This window comes from Capricornis sumatraensis, chromosome 3 (genome assembly GCF_032405125.1).
Source record: "Capricornis sumatraensis isolate serow.1 chromosome 3, serow.2, whole genome shotgun sequence".
Lineage (NCBI taxonomy): Eukaryota > Metazoa > Chordata > Mammalia > Artiodactyla > Bovidae > Capricornis > Capricornis sumatraensis.
Window position 1 is genome coordinate 177,261,097 of NC_091071.1, and position 13,614 is coordinate 177,274,710.

The 13,614-nt window shown below is 56.3% G+C and overlaps 1 protein-coding gene across 2 annotated transcripts in view; it reads left to right on the forward strand.

Moving 5' to 3' along the window:
• Positions 1 to 13,614, forward strand: part of TMCO4 (transmembrane and coiled-coil domains 4) — a 105,122-nt gene that overhangs the window by 51,744 nt on the left and 39,764 nt on the right. For both annotated transcript variants that reach the window (XM_068968336.1, XM_068968337.1), the window contains exons 11-13: positions 4,610 to 4,774; positions 5,639 to 5,775; positions 8,353 to 8,437. In XM_068968336.1, coding sequence (XP_068824437.1) covers positions 4,610 to 4,774; positions 5,639 to 5,775; positions 8,353 to 8,437 — 387 coding nt within the window. The remainder of the gene's footprint in view (positions 1 to 4,609; positions 4,775 to 5,638; positions 5,776 to 8,352; positions 8,438 to 13,614) is intronic.

Below are 13,614 nucleotides of genomic sequence, written 5' to 3' on the forward strand. Positions count from 1 at the left end.
CATCTGTCCATCTAACCATCCATCATCCATCCATCCATCCATCTGTCCATCCATCCATCATCCATATAACCATCCATCTATCCATCCGTCATCCATCTGTCCATCTACCCATCCATCATCCATCCATCCATCCATTCGTCTGTCTATCCATTCATCATCCATCCATCATCTGTTTGTCTCCCCATCCATCTACTCACCCACCCACATCCATCTGTCCATCTTCCCATCCATCCATCTTCCCATCCATCCATCTATCTGTCCATCCATCCATCATCCATATAATCACCCATCCATCCATCTGCCCACCCACCCACATCCATCTGTCCATCTACCCATCCATCCATCTACCCATCCATCATCCATGTAACCATCCATCCTCCCGTCATCCATCTATCCATTCCATCCATTCATTTATCTGTCCATCCACCCACACATCCACCCATCAGTCCATCCTTTCAGCAGCTTTACAGAGCACAGAGCACGCTCTGCCAGACACTGAGCCAGGCCCTAGGAATCCAGTGGTGAGCAGCACAGTCATGGCCTCTGCTCCCATGGAACATATGGTCCAAGGCAGGAGACAGATCACTGAGCAGAGAATTAGAGGGACGCTGTGTGCATGGCACAGTAGGGGAAGCACAGAGTGTTTCTGGGGAGTGAGGGAAAAGTCACTAGGGGAAACGTTTTAGGCTAAGGACTAGCTGGGAGTTAGCTAGGTAAAGAATGAGAAAGCAATGAATACCAAGTAAAAGGGCAGCGTGTTGAAAGGCCTGTGGTGACAAAGAAGCGCAGGATGGCTGGAGCAGGGGGCTGGAAGACAGGAGTTTGGGGGGCCGCATCATGTAGGAGCACGTGCGCTGTGGCCAGGAGTTCGGACGTCTCCTCAGAATAAAGGGAGGTTAGCAGAGGACTTTTGGCACGAAAGTGAGAAACCGGTACATTGGCTGTGTGACCTCAGGCCGTTTCCTTAACCTCTCTGTGCCTTGGCTGATTCATTTGTGAGGCAAAGCAGATTGTCCTTGCCTTTCAGGGCACTCACCAAGGTTAAACAAGGTGGCCTGTGGGAGGCTTTTAGTGACATCCCACAAGCATTACTTCGTCCCCTTTGCTGCTGTAATTTGAACATGTGTGATTTGGGGGACTTCCAGCCAGGGTGGCCCCGAGGAAGAAAAGTGCAAGGTTGCAAGAGCCCATGTGAGGCTCAACAAACAGGATGAGCCAGGTCATCAGCCCAGGGAGAGAGCAGGGTGAGCCCGGGAGGCTGGAGCGTCCCAACCAGATACACACGCTCAGAGCCTGTGGGTTCCCAGGGGGGATGCCACAGGTCTTCTGAATGACATAGCAGGAAGCAGGTGAGAAAATGCCCAGGCTGTGCTGAGAGGCTTTTCTGGGCCCCAGAGTCTTACTGGTGAGGCTCACCCCGGCCAGTCCCTGCAGAGCAGTCTCTGGCATTGACTGAGCACCTCGCACCCTGAGTCAGGCATTTCACCCACACGCTAGGAGCCTGATGTACGTTACCTCGCGTGACCCTTTGAAGCAGAGCTGTTCTTTCCCTGATCTGGATGAAGAGGAAAGCTAGAGGGGTCACGTGGCAGGCAGGTGGCCCAGCAGGATCCCACCCCAGGTCTCCTGAGCCAGGGTCCCCGGGCCCCTCTTCCTTTGTTTCCGGGCGCTGTCTGGGTCCCCGGGCCCCTCTTCCTTTGTTTCCGGGCGCTGTCTGGGTCCCCGGGCCCCTCTTCCTTTGTTTCCGGGCACTGTCTGGGTCCCCGGGCCCCTCTTCCTTTGTTTCCGGGCACTGTCTGGGTCCCCGGGACCCTCTTCCTTTGTTTCCGGGCGCTGTCTGTGTCCCCGGGCCCCTCTTCCTTTGTTTCCTGGCGCTGTCTGTGCTACGGAAAGACCGAGATAGGAAGGGAGGACGAAGAGTCGAAGCGAAGCCGTTTGCAGCTCTGACCAGTGTGGAGAGCAAATCTGCTATGGTTGTTTTATCCCCTGGCTGAGTTGGCTACAGGTCAGAGTCAAGCTCGTTTCGGGGGTGGGGAGGAGGAGATTGTCTTCGGGGCTCTCCTCCAGCAGCCTAGTGCAGCATGTGCCCCAGGCAGAGGGGGCGGTTATAAGAAATGCAGCCGAGCTGAACGAAGTTCTGGAGGGAAGTATCACCTGCCTTCTTGACCCCAGGAAAGAAGTCTCATATCCTCACAGGCTTGCTTTGCCTGTGATGGGAACAGAGCTTCTCGGGCCTGTCCCTTTATTAAATAGGAGTGCACGTAATCGTGATAGTGGCCTAGTAGCTCGCCGCGGAGCCAGGCGCTCTGCGTGCATTGGCTCACGTAGGCCCTCACGTCGAGCCACAAAGGTGGGCATCATTATCACCCCCATTTTACAGATGAGGAAACTGAGGCTGATAAGGGCTGCCCAGAGTCGCCTTGCTAGTCAGGGAACAGGGCACGGCTCGCCCGCTTTCTGTCTGGCTCCACGGCCCATGTTTTTGGCCACTGGGTGATAGAAGGCAGGAGAGCGCTTTACAGTTTTCGTAATGCTTTTCACGCAGCCTATCAGGTGGTCTCCGTGACCCCTGCGAGTCAGATGCCCTCTTTCCATTCTGACACCTGCAGAAACTGAGGCTCAGAGGGCAGTGTGCCCTGCTGCGAGCCTTGGGACCAGGAAGCTGCCCAGCTGGGTCCAGAGCCTGGGCCAGCATCACACCCCACCACTCACGCACATACATGCACACACAGGCATGCATACATGCACACACATGTACACACTTGCACACATGCATGTGCATACACTTACATGCACACATACACACATGCATGTACACATACATGCGCACACGTGCAGGTGCACGCTCGTATACATACATGTTCATGTGTGTGCACATGCACACATACATGTGCACTACATACACATGCGGCCTTACATACATACACACACGTGTGTGCGCACACACACAATCTGCCCACATCCTCTCTCGGGGCTGGCCGTCTTCTCCTCAGTTAACCCCTGAGATGCTGCAGAGCTCTGCTCCGGTCCCTGCAGAGATGGGGAGCAGCCCCTCAGGGGTCTTTGTCAGCAGAGCTCCTTCAGTAGGGACGAGGGCTTTGGGTCGGGCAGGTCAAGGCGCCTGGCTGAGCTGGAACCCGGAGGCAAAGGGAAGCTCTCTCCTCCCTCCCTTCACTCATCCTGCTTTCATGAGGCTTTGCAAATCGAGCGCTTGGCAGACAGGCTGCGGGAGAGATGGGCAGCGGGAGAGACGGGCACCAGACGAGGCAAAAATAAATGGACAATCGTGGGCCGTGATGAGAACTCAGGGCAGGAAAGCGCAGGGTGTGAGACCCATCAGAGGGCCAGAGGGGAGTCCCTGGAGATAAGGCAAGCGGGCTGGAAGCTCATAGAAAGCTAAGGATGGAAGGTCGCTTGGGCCACAGGCAGAGACGCACAGGGCTCCTCTGTGCTCCCACGGTCCACAAACCAGCGACTCTGCGAGGTTTGCATGGTCCTCTCCCTCCCTGGCTGAGGGCTTCTTAATCTGGCTGGCTTAGCCTCCTACGTTGTGAAATGATATAACATTATCCCCTGTAATTGTGGGGCTCCATTTCCGAAGCTACATCGAGGATTAAATCAGAGAGCCCATGAGAAAACTCTCAGTGCGGAGCTGCCCAGCACTTGGTACCTGCTCACTGTACGTTCCTGCAGTGACCAGGGGCTGCACCCTCAGGGTCAGGCTCCAGGCCTGCTGTGGTCTAGGTCCCTGGTAATGTCTGTGTAGGAATGAAACAGTGAACAAAGGGATAGAATCAAAGCATGTGTTTCCAAAGGGCAACATGATGAACAATGAGGCTGTGAGGAAGGCAAGGGCCAGGTCACGGGGGCCTGAGTGTCCTGCTAGAGAGGGCCACTACCCTCGAGGCAGAGGGAGGACCAGAAGGGAGAGCGGTGCCAGCCATCCTAGTTCTCTTCTCCTGCTTGGCACTGGGCACGTGGGCGCTGCTGGCATCACTCTTCCGTTTCCAGTCCCTCAGTGAGAAAATCAGGCTCAGAAAAGTCAGGGGAGCCAGCGCGCTCATGGCAAAGCTGGCCTCAAAGCCCTCCACCCCCAGGTTGCAGACTGTCCCCCGGTGGTGTGAATGAGACGCGGCTGCTTCAGGGAGCGAGCCCTTGTGGCCCGTGTGTTGCTGCCGTAGGCCCTCAGTAGCTTGATGCCAGAATTTCTGCAGAGGGTGAGGCTAGAGCCCTTTACGTACGTCATTGTCGGAATACTTAATTCTTACAGCTAAGGAGACAAGTAGCGATCTCCCCACTGGACAGCTCTGCAGAGTGAGGCTCAGCAGGGGATAGTGCTCAAGATAGAGCCCCGGTGCTCAAGGTCACTAATGACCTTGCTAAGGAACGCAGGGTCTGGGTCTAGAACCCCAGCCCGCCTGCTCACAGGGTAGCCCCGTGCTCCATCTGAGAGCACACCTGCTCCACTGCCAGCTGCTGCCCGTGGGCAGAGCTGGTCCTCCTGTCTCTCCCACGAGGGTGAGTGGGCCTCTGCCCCTGCCTGTTGGGGACAGTGGGGGCCCCCTCCAGCCCAGACAGGAGAGACCCCACCTGCCCACGCTCTCCCCAGGCACCTTCAACGCCCCGTGGGCTGCCCTGGCCCGCAGCCGTGAGCAGTACTGCCTGGCCTGGGAGGCCAAGTACCTGATGGAGCTCGGCAACGCCCTGGAGACCATCCTCAGCGGTCTTGCCAACATGGTGGCCCAGGAGGCCCTGAAGTACACGGTGTTGTCTGGTAAGCCTCCCCTCTCCCCGACCAGCAGCATGCCCACCGTTCCCAGGCCACACTGGTTCTATGCCTTTGCCTGCCTGAGGCCCCCAGGGAGTCAGGCACTGTGCTCGTCCCTAGGTGACCCTATCTGTGACATGCTTATTATGGTCTTCATAGGGAGGAAATAGATAAACAGCCAATCACATCATCACCTAGTGTATCAGTTAGTAACTGCTGTGTAACAAAGCCACCCCATAACCCAATGACTTAAAATAGCAGTCATTTATCACAGTAGCTCAGGAGTGTTGGCTTCCTTTGGCTGACTTTTGCTGGGCCTGCTCATGCATCTGTGTGTCAGCTGGCCACCCACCGGTGTCAGCCAGCTTTGTCTGGGGTGACCAGGGTGACCAGGCTCTGCTCCATTCGTCTCTCCTCCACTCCTGGGGTAGCAGGCTAGCCCACACCCCCGGGAGAAGTGCATCAAAGGCACAAGTCCTTTTCACACCTCTCATCCAGCAGCGTCTCATTGGCCAAAGTGGGTCACGTGATGGAGCCTAGCATGGACGGGCAGGGGGCGGGGCCAGGGGCGCTGCAGGGTTATGGGCAAAGTGGGAGGGATACAGGGTGGTGTGATCGATTGGGCCATCTCTGGAATCCCACCCGTGGCAGATGTTTGAACCTGAGGTCTAGTCCACGTATCAGAAATGCGTGAGCTTCGCTTTTCTTCTGGGCTAGTGAGCAGTTTGGCAGCACTTGGCAAACTTATAGATCCCAAATTAGAGACTGCAGGCGTTCACTCGGGCATCCAGTAGCCAGCCAGTCACTTCCCTAAGCGGACCCCCCACCCTCACCCCGACTGCCTTCATCACCTGTAGCCCTCCTCCCCAGGCATCGTGGCCGCCCTCACCTGGCCAGCCTCACTCCTCAGTGTCGCCAATGTCATTGACAACCCCTGGGGCGTGTGCCTCTATCGATCGGCGGAGGTTGGCAAGCACCTGGCCCACATTCTGCTCTCCCGGCAGCAGGTACCCGGGACTGGCTGGAGTGGGGGTGGGAGGGAGCAGGGGAGCTGACTGGTGGGCAGATGTCATACCTCAGACGAGCCTATGTCGGGGTAGCCCGGTGGCTTTAAAGGGTCTTCACTGCTCCTTCAGCTCAAGTCACAAAAGTGTCCTAGGAGAACTTCCCTGGCTTAAGACTCTGCACTCCACTACAGGGGGCCCAGCTTCCATCCCTGGTTGGGCAACAAGGTCCCGAATGATGTGTGGTGGGCCCACGCCCTGCAAAAATATATCTTAGGATGGACCAGTAAGGGTTACTGACTGTGCCACCCTAGCAAGGAATCAGGTGAGGACTGAGTGTCAGAGGCCTCTGCAGGTGTGGTCAGGGTCAGCCCTTCCTGCACAGATGTCTACAGAGCTACGCTCCGAGCACGTCTCCAGTGGTCCAGATACCATATAAAAACCATCAGGGTTCCGTCCACATTCCAGACAGTCAGAGGCAGGAAGATACAAGTGAAAGGCCAGGAAGATCCCACATGCCTCGGGGCAGCTAAGCCATCACATCCCTCGGCCAAGACTCAGTCCTGAGGCTGTCCCTGGCTACAGGGAAGTTGGAGAAACTTAGTTTTTGGCTGGGTAGCTGTGGGGCTGGGGATGGGGGCAGAAAAGCTCAGGAGTTTGCTACCAAGGATGAAGGGAGAGTAGCTGTTGGGCAGTGACTGGCAGCCTCGACCGCAAAGTTTCTGTGGAATTGGAATATGATTCAGTGGAGGGACTTCTGTGGAAGTAAACGGAGGTGGGGCAGCAAGGAGCTGATGCACGTATTGGCCCAAACACAACAGAAAGGCGTAGAGAGCTGAGGCCGGCTGGTCCGATGAAACGCACCTGCCCCTGCCGTCTGCGTCCATGTCTGTAGACCCTGTACTCAGACCCCTCTCCTGACCTTCTTTTCCAGGTTGCCCTTTCTGCACGTTCTTTGGTCAGAAAGGTCCTCTGTGCGTCTGACTTGGAACCCCCGTTTTCTCTTTACCTGTTTTTTGTTATTCGGCTGCCTCGGGTCTTCACTGCATCATGTGGGACCCCTCATTGAGGCATGCAGACTCGTCGCGGTGCGCAGGCTCGGCAGCTGCGCTGCACAGGCTTAGTTGCTCTGAGACATGTGGGATCTTAGTTCTCCAACCAGGGATCAAAGCTATGCTCACTGCACTGGAAAGGATTCTTAACCACTGGACCACCAGGGCACCCCATGGACCATAACCTACCAAGCTCCTCTGTCCATGGGATTTTCCGGGCAAGAATACTGGAGTGGGCTGCCAGTTCCTTCCTCCAGGGGATCTTTTCGACCCAGGGATCGAACCCGGGTCTCCCGCATTGCAGGCAGATGTTGTACCATCTGAGCCACCAGGGATGCCTTACAGGGGAATCCCTGTTTATGTTCTTCTTCTTCTTCTTGTGGTGAAAGTCGCGTAATATAAACATACCACTTTAACCACATCTAGCTGTCCAGTGCAGTGGCACTAGTGCGCTCACACTGCTGTGTACCTCTCACCATCGTCCACCTCCCGAATTCTCCACCTTCCTAGACTGAAACTCTGACCCCGTGAAACACTGAGCCCCGTCCCGCCTCCCCTCCACCCCTCACGGCCCCTGGATCTACCAGGGTCCTTTCTGACTCTGTGAATCTGACTCTTCCAGGTGCCTTGTATAAGTAGACTCAAACAGTACTTGTCTGTACCTGCTGTATGTTGGAATACACTGTTCAGTTCAGCTCAGTCGCTCAGTCGTGTCCGACTCTTTGTGACCCCATGAATCACAGCACGCCAGGCCTCCCTGTCCATCACCATCTCCTGGAGTTCACTCAAACTCATGTCCATCAAGTCGGTGATGCCATCCAGCCATCTCATCCTCTGTCATCCCCTTCTCCTCCCGCCCTCAATCTTTCCCAGCATCAGGGTCTTCTCAAATGAGTCAGCTCTTCGCATCAGGTGGCCAGAGTATTGGAGTTTCAGCTTCAGCATCAGTCCTTCCAGTGAACACCCAGGACTGATCTCCTTTAGGATGGACTGGCTGGATCTCCTTGCAGCCCAACAGTAGGTCCTCGTTAGGCTTCCGTCCCGCACACAGCCGTCTAACTTACTGTCTCCTCTTCTCGTTTAAGGCCAGCATTTCACACCCCGCTCTCCTATCTAGGAACAGAACAGTTGTCCCCTTGCTCCACGTCACCCTTTGCCCTCTTCTCCATCGCATCTGGGGGTACCTCCCACCCCCTCTCCCAGCTCCAGAAGGGCCCCCTTCACTGGGGTCATTTGCCGCACATAGGTACACGGGGAAGGAGAGACGGCTGCTGGGTAATGGTGTGAGATGAAAGGGAATTAACCCAGTGAAACACTCTGCCTGTCAGCCTCAGAGGAAGCCGGTTCCTGAGCAGGTGCCCGCCTGCATAAACGCCTCTCCTGATGGAGACATCAGAGCCCGGGGTCAGGAACAGCACAGCCCCCATGCATGAAGTGCAAGGCAGCTGCTGACAAGTGAGCAGGGGCCGCCGTCATCAGGGCAGCCTTTCTGGAACCGCTGTGCACACCTGTGTCCCTTCTTCCCCAGGGCCGGCGGCCTGTCACCCTTATCGGCTTCAGCCTGGGAGCCAGAGTCATCTACTTCTGTCTGCAGGAGATGGCTCAGGAAAAAGGTAAGGCTGGCTTGTTACAGGTGAAAACCCTTCCTGAGTCTGTCCCCCAGGCTGGAGGTTCCACATCGGGGACCCAAGTCTTGTGACTGTGTTCCCAGATCTTAGTTGAAAGCTTAAAATCGTTTGAAAAAGAAAAAATAGTTACTTGGAAAATTGCTTATTTCTTCCATATGTAAGTTAGAGTGGATGTGAGATAGTCCTACAATAATGGCCTTGGTTTTCTGATGTGGGTTTTTTTTATTGATTGACTGATTTTGGCCACGCTGGGTCCTCGTTACTGCACGCGGGCTTTCTTTAGTTGCGGCTTCACTGACGGGCGTGGGCTTCACTGTGGCAGCTTCTCTTGTTGCAGAGCATGGGCTCTAGAACGTAGGTAGGCTCAGTGGTTGTGACGACGGGCTTAGGTGCCCCGAGGCGCGCGGGATCTTCCCAGAACGGGAATCGAACCCGTGTCCTCTGTGTTGGCAGGCAGATTGTTAACCCCTGGACCGCCTGGGAAATCCTGATGTGGGTTCTAGAGTGGGAGAGGAGGGGTGGGAGGGCTCTGAAGTTGGGGTGTTGGCAGGGCCGGCTCCCTCCGAAGGCTCTGGGGGAGCCTCACCTCTTCCAGCTTCCAGTGCTGGCCTTTCTTCCCGGCTTGCAGCTGTGCCATTGCACCCACGCCTCATCCTCGTCCCCTTCTCTCCTTACGTCTTCTCTTCTCCCCTAAGGACAGTTTCGGCGACTTCAGGGCTTCCGGCTCAAAGCCAGGGTGACCTCGTCTCAGGTGCAGGCGCGTGTGTGTGCTCAGCCGTGTCTAAGTCGTTGCGCCCCCGTGGACTGTAGCCTGCCAGGCTCCTCTGTCCATGGGATTCTCCAGGCAAGAATACTGGAGCGGGTTGCCCTTTCCTCCTCCAGGGGGTTTTCTTGACCCAGGGATTGAACCCACGTCGCCTGCATCTCCTGCGCTGGCAGGTAGATTCTTTACCACTGAGACACCTGGTAGCTATTACCTGCATGTGATTTAATTACTTCTGCAAAGACAGTTTGTCCAAGTCAGGTCCCGCTCACAGGTTCTGAGCGCGTGTCTCGGTGGCGGCAGGGGGCACTGTTCCACCCACTACAGACACCTGTGGGAGTGTGGCATGCCGTTCAGTGGCGTGCTTTCAACGTGGAGGCAGCGGAAAGTCTGGATGCCGCTGCCCCAGCCTCGGGCGGTGAGGCCTCCGGGACTGAATGCCGGTTTGAGACAGATCTGTCAGCCGGGGCTGCCACCCAGGGGCGGTTACAGGGGGGTGAGGTGCAGAGCTCGGGGCACTTGGGGTGGTCCACTGCCCTGCAGAGCACCAGCAGAGAGGACTCCTTCGCTGGATGGGGCGAGTGGCGGAGAACTGTCAACGATCTTTACTCTCACACGCATTCAGTTGGTCAGAGCAAGTAACGGTCAAACCACACGAGCAGGACCTGTGTGTTAGTCACTCCGTCCTGTCTGACTCTTTGAGATCCCATGGACTGTAGCCCGCCAGGCTCCTCTGTCCGTGGGATTCTCCAGGCAAGAATCCTGGAGTGGCCTGAGCATTCCCTTTTCCTGGGGTTCTTCCTGACCCAGGGATGGAACTTGGGTCTCCCCCATTGCAGGCGGATTCTTTACCCTTTGAGCCACCGGGCAAGCTCAGATCAGCAGGGTGGAGCAGTGCGTTCTATCCACAGTGGAGGGGGAGGGGAGCCAAATGGTGGACTCTGACTCTGGGGTTAGGAGGGCATGGGCTTTGCCAGCCTGAGACCTGGGTCTGGGTCCTGCCTCTGCCCAGCTGGGGAACCTGGCTTGGGTAAGGATGCAGCCTCCCTATGCGTCCATCTCTCCATTTGCACCAGGAGGTTCATGTCACCTCTGGGCAGCAGCAAAAGGCAGAGACCATGGCGGTCAGGCCACCGGCCCAGTGCTGGCTCCTGACCTCCCCTGGCCTTCAGGCTGAGGTGTCTCTGCCAGTGCAGGGGCCATGCACCCACCCCTGCTCTCTATAGTTGCTCCCCTGACCGTGTGAGGTTATCCTCCTCCGTGCCGTCATCATCTTGCCCCTTTCCTGGTCATCCATCCCCCAACCCACGCAGCAGACCATCTGCCAGGCTCCTCAGTACCTGGATGTACTCAGTACTCCTCAGTACTGAGTACCTCAGTACTTCACAGTTGTTGAGTCGCTCAGTCATGTCGGACTGTTTGCGCCCCCGTGGACTGCCGCCCGCCAGGCTCCCCTGTGCTCTGCTGCTTTCTGGAGTTTGCTCAAATCCATGTCCATTGAGCCTGTGATGCTACCCAACCATCTCATCCTCTGCCGCCCTCTTCTCCTCCTGCCCTTGACCTTTCCCAGCATCAGAGTCTTTCCAGTGAGTCGACTCTTTGCATCAGGTGGTCAAAGAACAAGGCCACCTGGATGACATGGTCATATTAACAGGACCGACGTGGTCGTATTAACAGGACCGATTCTCAATTCAGAGGAGAAAGGCATGCCTTTGGCTCTAGTGAGCATAAATTACCTGTTAGCTTCAGAACATTAATACAAGCCAACTCTTCGATTCCCCTGCTGAACAAATTGGATTCATTTCCATTGACCATTTGGCCAAGGCCATCAGCAGTGAGATCGACCGTCAGCTGCCTCTGGCAAGTGAGGCTGGAGACTGGGGGAGGAAGATGTCCTGCCTCTCTGCCTTCGCAGGGCTGGTTCCCAGAGCAGCTTCCTTCCGGCCTCTTTCTGGTCACTGATCCCTCCCTGGGACCTTCACTGCTGACCGATAGGAACTGGGGCTTTGGTATCAGGCAGACCTGGATCTGGGTCCCAGGTTTGTCACTGATGAGCTGTGGGACCTCGGGAAAATCGCTTAACCTCTCTGAGCCTCAGCTTCCTCATCTGATTTGGGATTTGGTACACTCATCTTGGAGAGATTAAAATGAGACTGTGAATGTGAAAGTACCTTCCACAGGTTCAGTCCAGTTCAGTCACTCAGTCGTGTCTGACTCTGCAACCCCATGGACTGCAGCACGCCAGGCTTCCCTGTCCATCACCAACTCCTGGAGTTTACTCAGAACTCATGTGCATCAAGTCAGTGATGCCATCAAGCCATCTCTTCCTCTGTCATCCCCTTCTCCTCCCCACTTCAGTCTTTCCCACCATCGTGGTCTTTTCAAATGAGTCAGTTCTTCTCATCAGGTGGCCAGAGTATAGGAGTTTCAGCTTCAGCATCAGTTTTTCCAATGAATATTCAGGATTGATTTCCTTTAGGATGGACTGGTTGGATCTCCTTGCTGTCCAAGGGACTCTCAAGAGTCTTCTCCAACACCACAGTTCAAAAGCATCAATTCTTCGGTGCTCAGCTTTCTTTATGGTCCAACTCTCCAGGCCAGAATACTGGAGTGGTAGCCTTTCCCTTCTCCAGGGGCTCTTCCCAACCCAGGGATGGAACCCAGGTCTCCCACATTGCAGGCAGGTTCTTTACCAGCTGAGCCACCAGGGAAGCCCACAGTGCTTGTCATTTTACGTCTACTTTCTGGCACACATATTAGATCCCAAACTCCAGGTGGGTAAGGTCTGCGTGTACCCACCATCTCCTGGGCACCCAGCACGTTTGAGAGCTCAGGGAAGGGTGGGCAACTTGACTTTGAGCAAGGGAATCAAGGGTGGGCTGATGTACTCAAGAGCCGGGTGCAGACTCCCCCTGCGCCAGGGTCTCAGTCTCCCTGCAGCGCCTGGAGGAAAACTGGATGAGGCCGCACAGAGGAGCCACTCAGGTCCTAAGAGCCAGAGCCAGGACCTGACCCCGGGGCGCCAGGCTTCAGGGCCCTCAGTCCCAAAACTGCTGTACTTTGCCGAGGAGAGTATGGGTGGGAGTCCTCCAGAGGCCCGGGCCGGCAGGACAAAGGAAGGGCTCTCGGGGTGTCTGGAAACGTTGAGTCTGGTGTTCTTGCAGCCTGGGAGAGGGGCACTGAGCTGGGAGGCGGGTCATGGTTAGATCAGGAGCCCCGCACAGGCTGAGGCGTTGGAACTGATGCTTAGACGCTCGGCCTCTGAACTGTGGGGCGAATGAAGAGCTGAGCAGGTACTGCAGAGGGAGGCACTGGGGGCGGAGCTGGGGGTCAGCCCCAGACAGCCCGCGGTTCACACCCGCACACACCCACGGACACATTCCCATATACTCACACACATTAACACACACACAGAGCAGCAGCTCAGCCAGCCCCAAGGACCTCTGCCGCCCTCATTGTTCTCTGTGTCCAGGGCGGATTTTAAACATAGAAGGAACTAGGATGGGAAACTTCCCAAATAACAAGAGCTTGATCGAATCTGAATAGAAGCCCTGTGCTCAAAAGCGCAGCTGGTTTTGTCCCCACCCGATCACCTCCTAAAGGAAAAACTTGAAGCCAGAACGCTTTGAACGAGAATCGTCTCCATCAGCCTGGTGGTTTCCCCTCTAGTAACATCCCATCCCACCGTGTCCGGACAGGAGGTGAGAGAGCACCCCAGTCACCCTTTGCCTCGCCCTTGGTTAAGAGCTCTCCAAAAAGGGGTCTGCCCGTGGTGGCCGAGGCTTATTCCAGGCGTGGGCTGCGCTCCCGTGGTGGGAAGTGGGACACGCTGGCGGGGTAGGGCGGGGCAGGGGCAAGCCATGCCCTTTGACCCTGTCCGCCCTGCCAGCCCCCTCAGCACCTCCAGGTAGACGGTGAGCCCCTGATACCAGGCCTCAGAGTCCTGTATTTCCCCCTTTCTCTCTGCCTTTCCAAAGAGCAAGAAGGGAACTCCTGATGGTTCATAGAAATAGGGAGTCGGAAATGATACACGCCTGCCTGCAGAGCAGAGCAGAGGGTCCTGAACCCAGAGCCGGTTGCTGCTGCGCAGCCTCCTTGGGGGCCTGGCCCCAAGGCCAGCGGGGCCGCGGAGCCACGTGAATGAAATGTGGACGCACACTCACAAAAATGGGCTCGCCTGCGTGTTGACCGGGGCCCTCGTCTTCCTGTGTCCTCTTTCCCGCTTACTTCCCACATTCTCTCCCCAGCCATCCAGTGAGCCTCTGGTCTGCAGGACTTCACCGCTTACCACCAGTCCCGGGTTCCATCCCTGAGTCGGGAAGATCCCCTGGAGAAGGGAAAAGGCTGCCCACTCCAGTATTCTTGCCTGGAGAATTCCATGGACTGCACAGTCCATGGG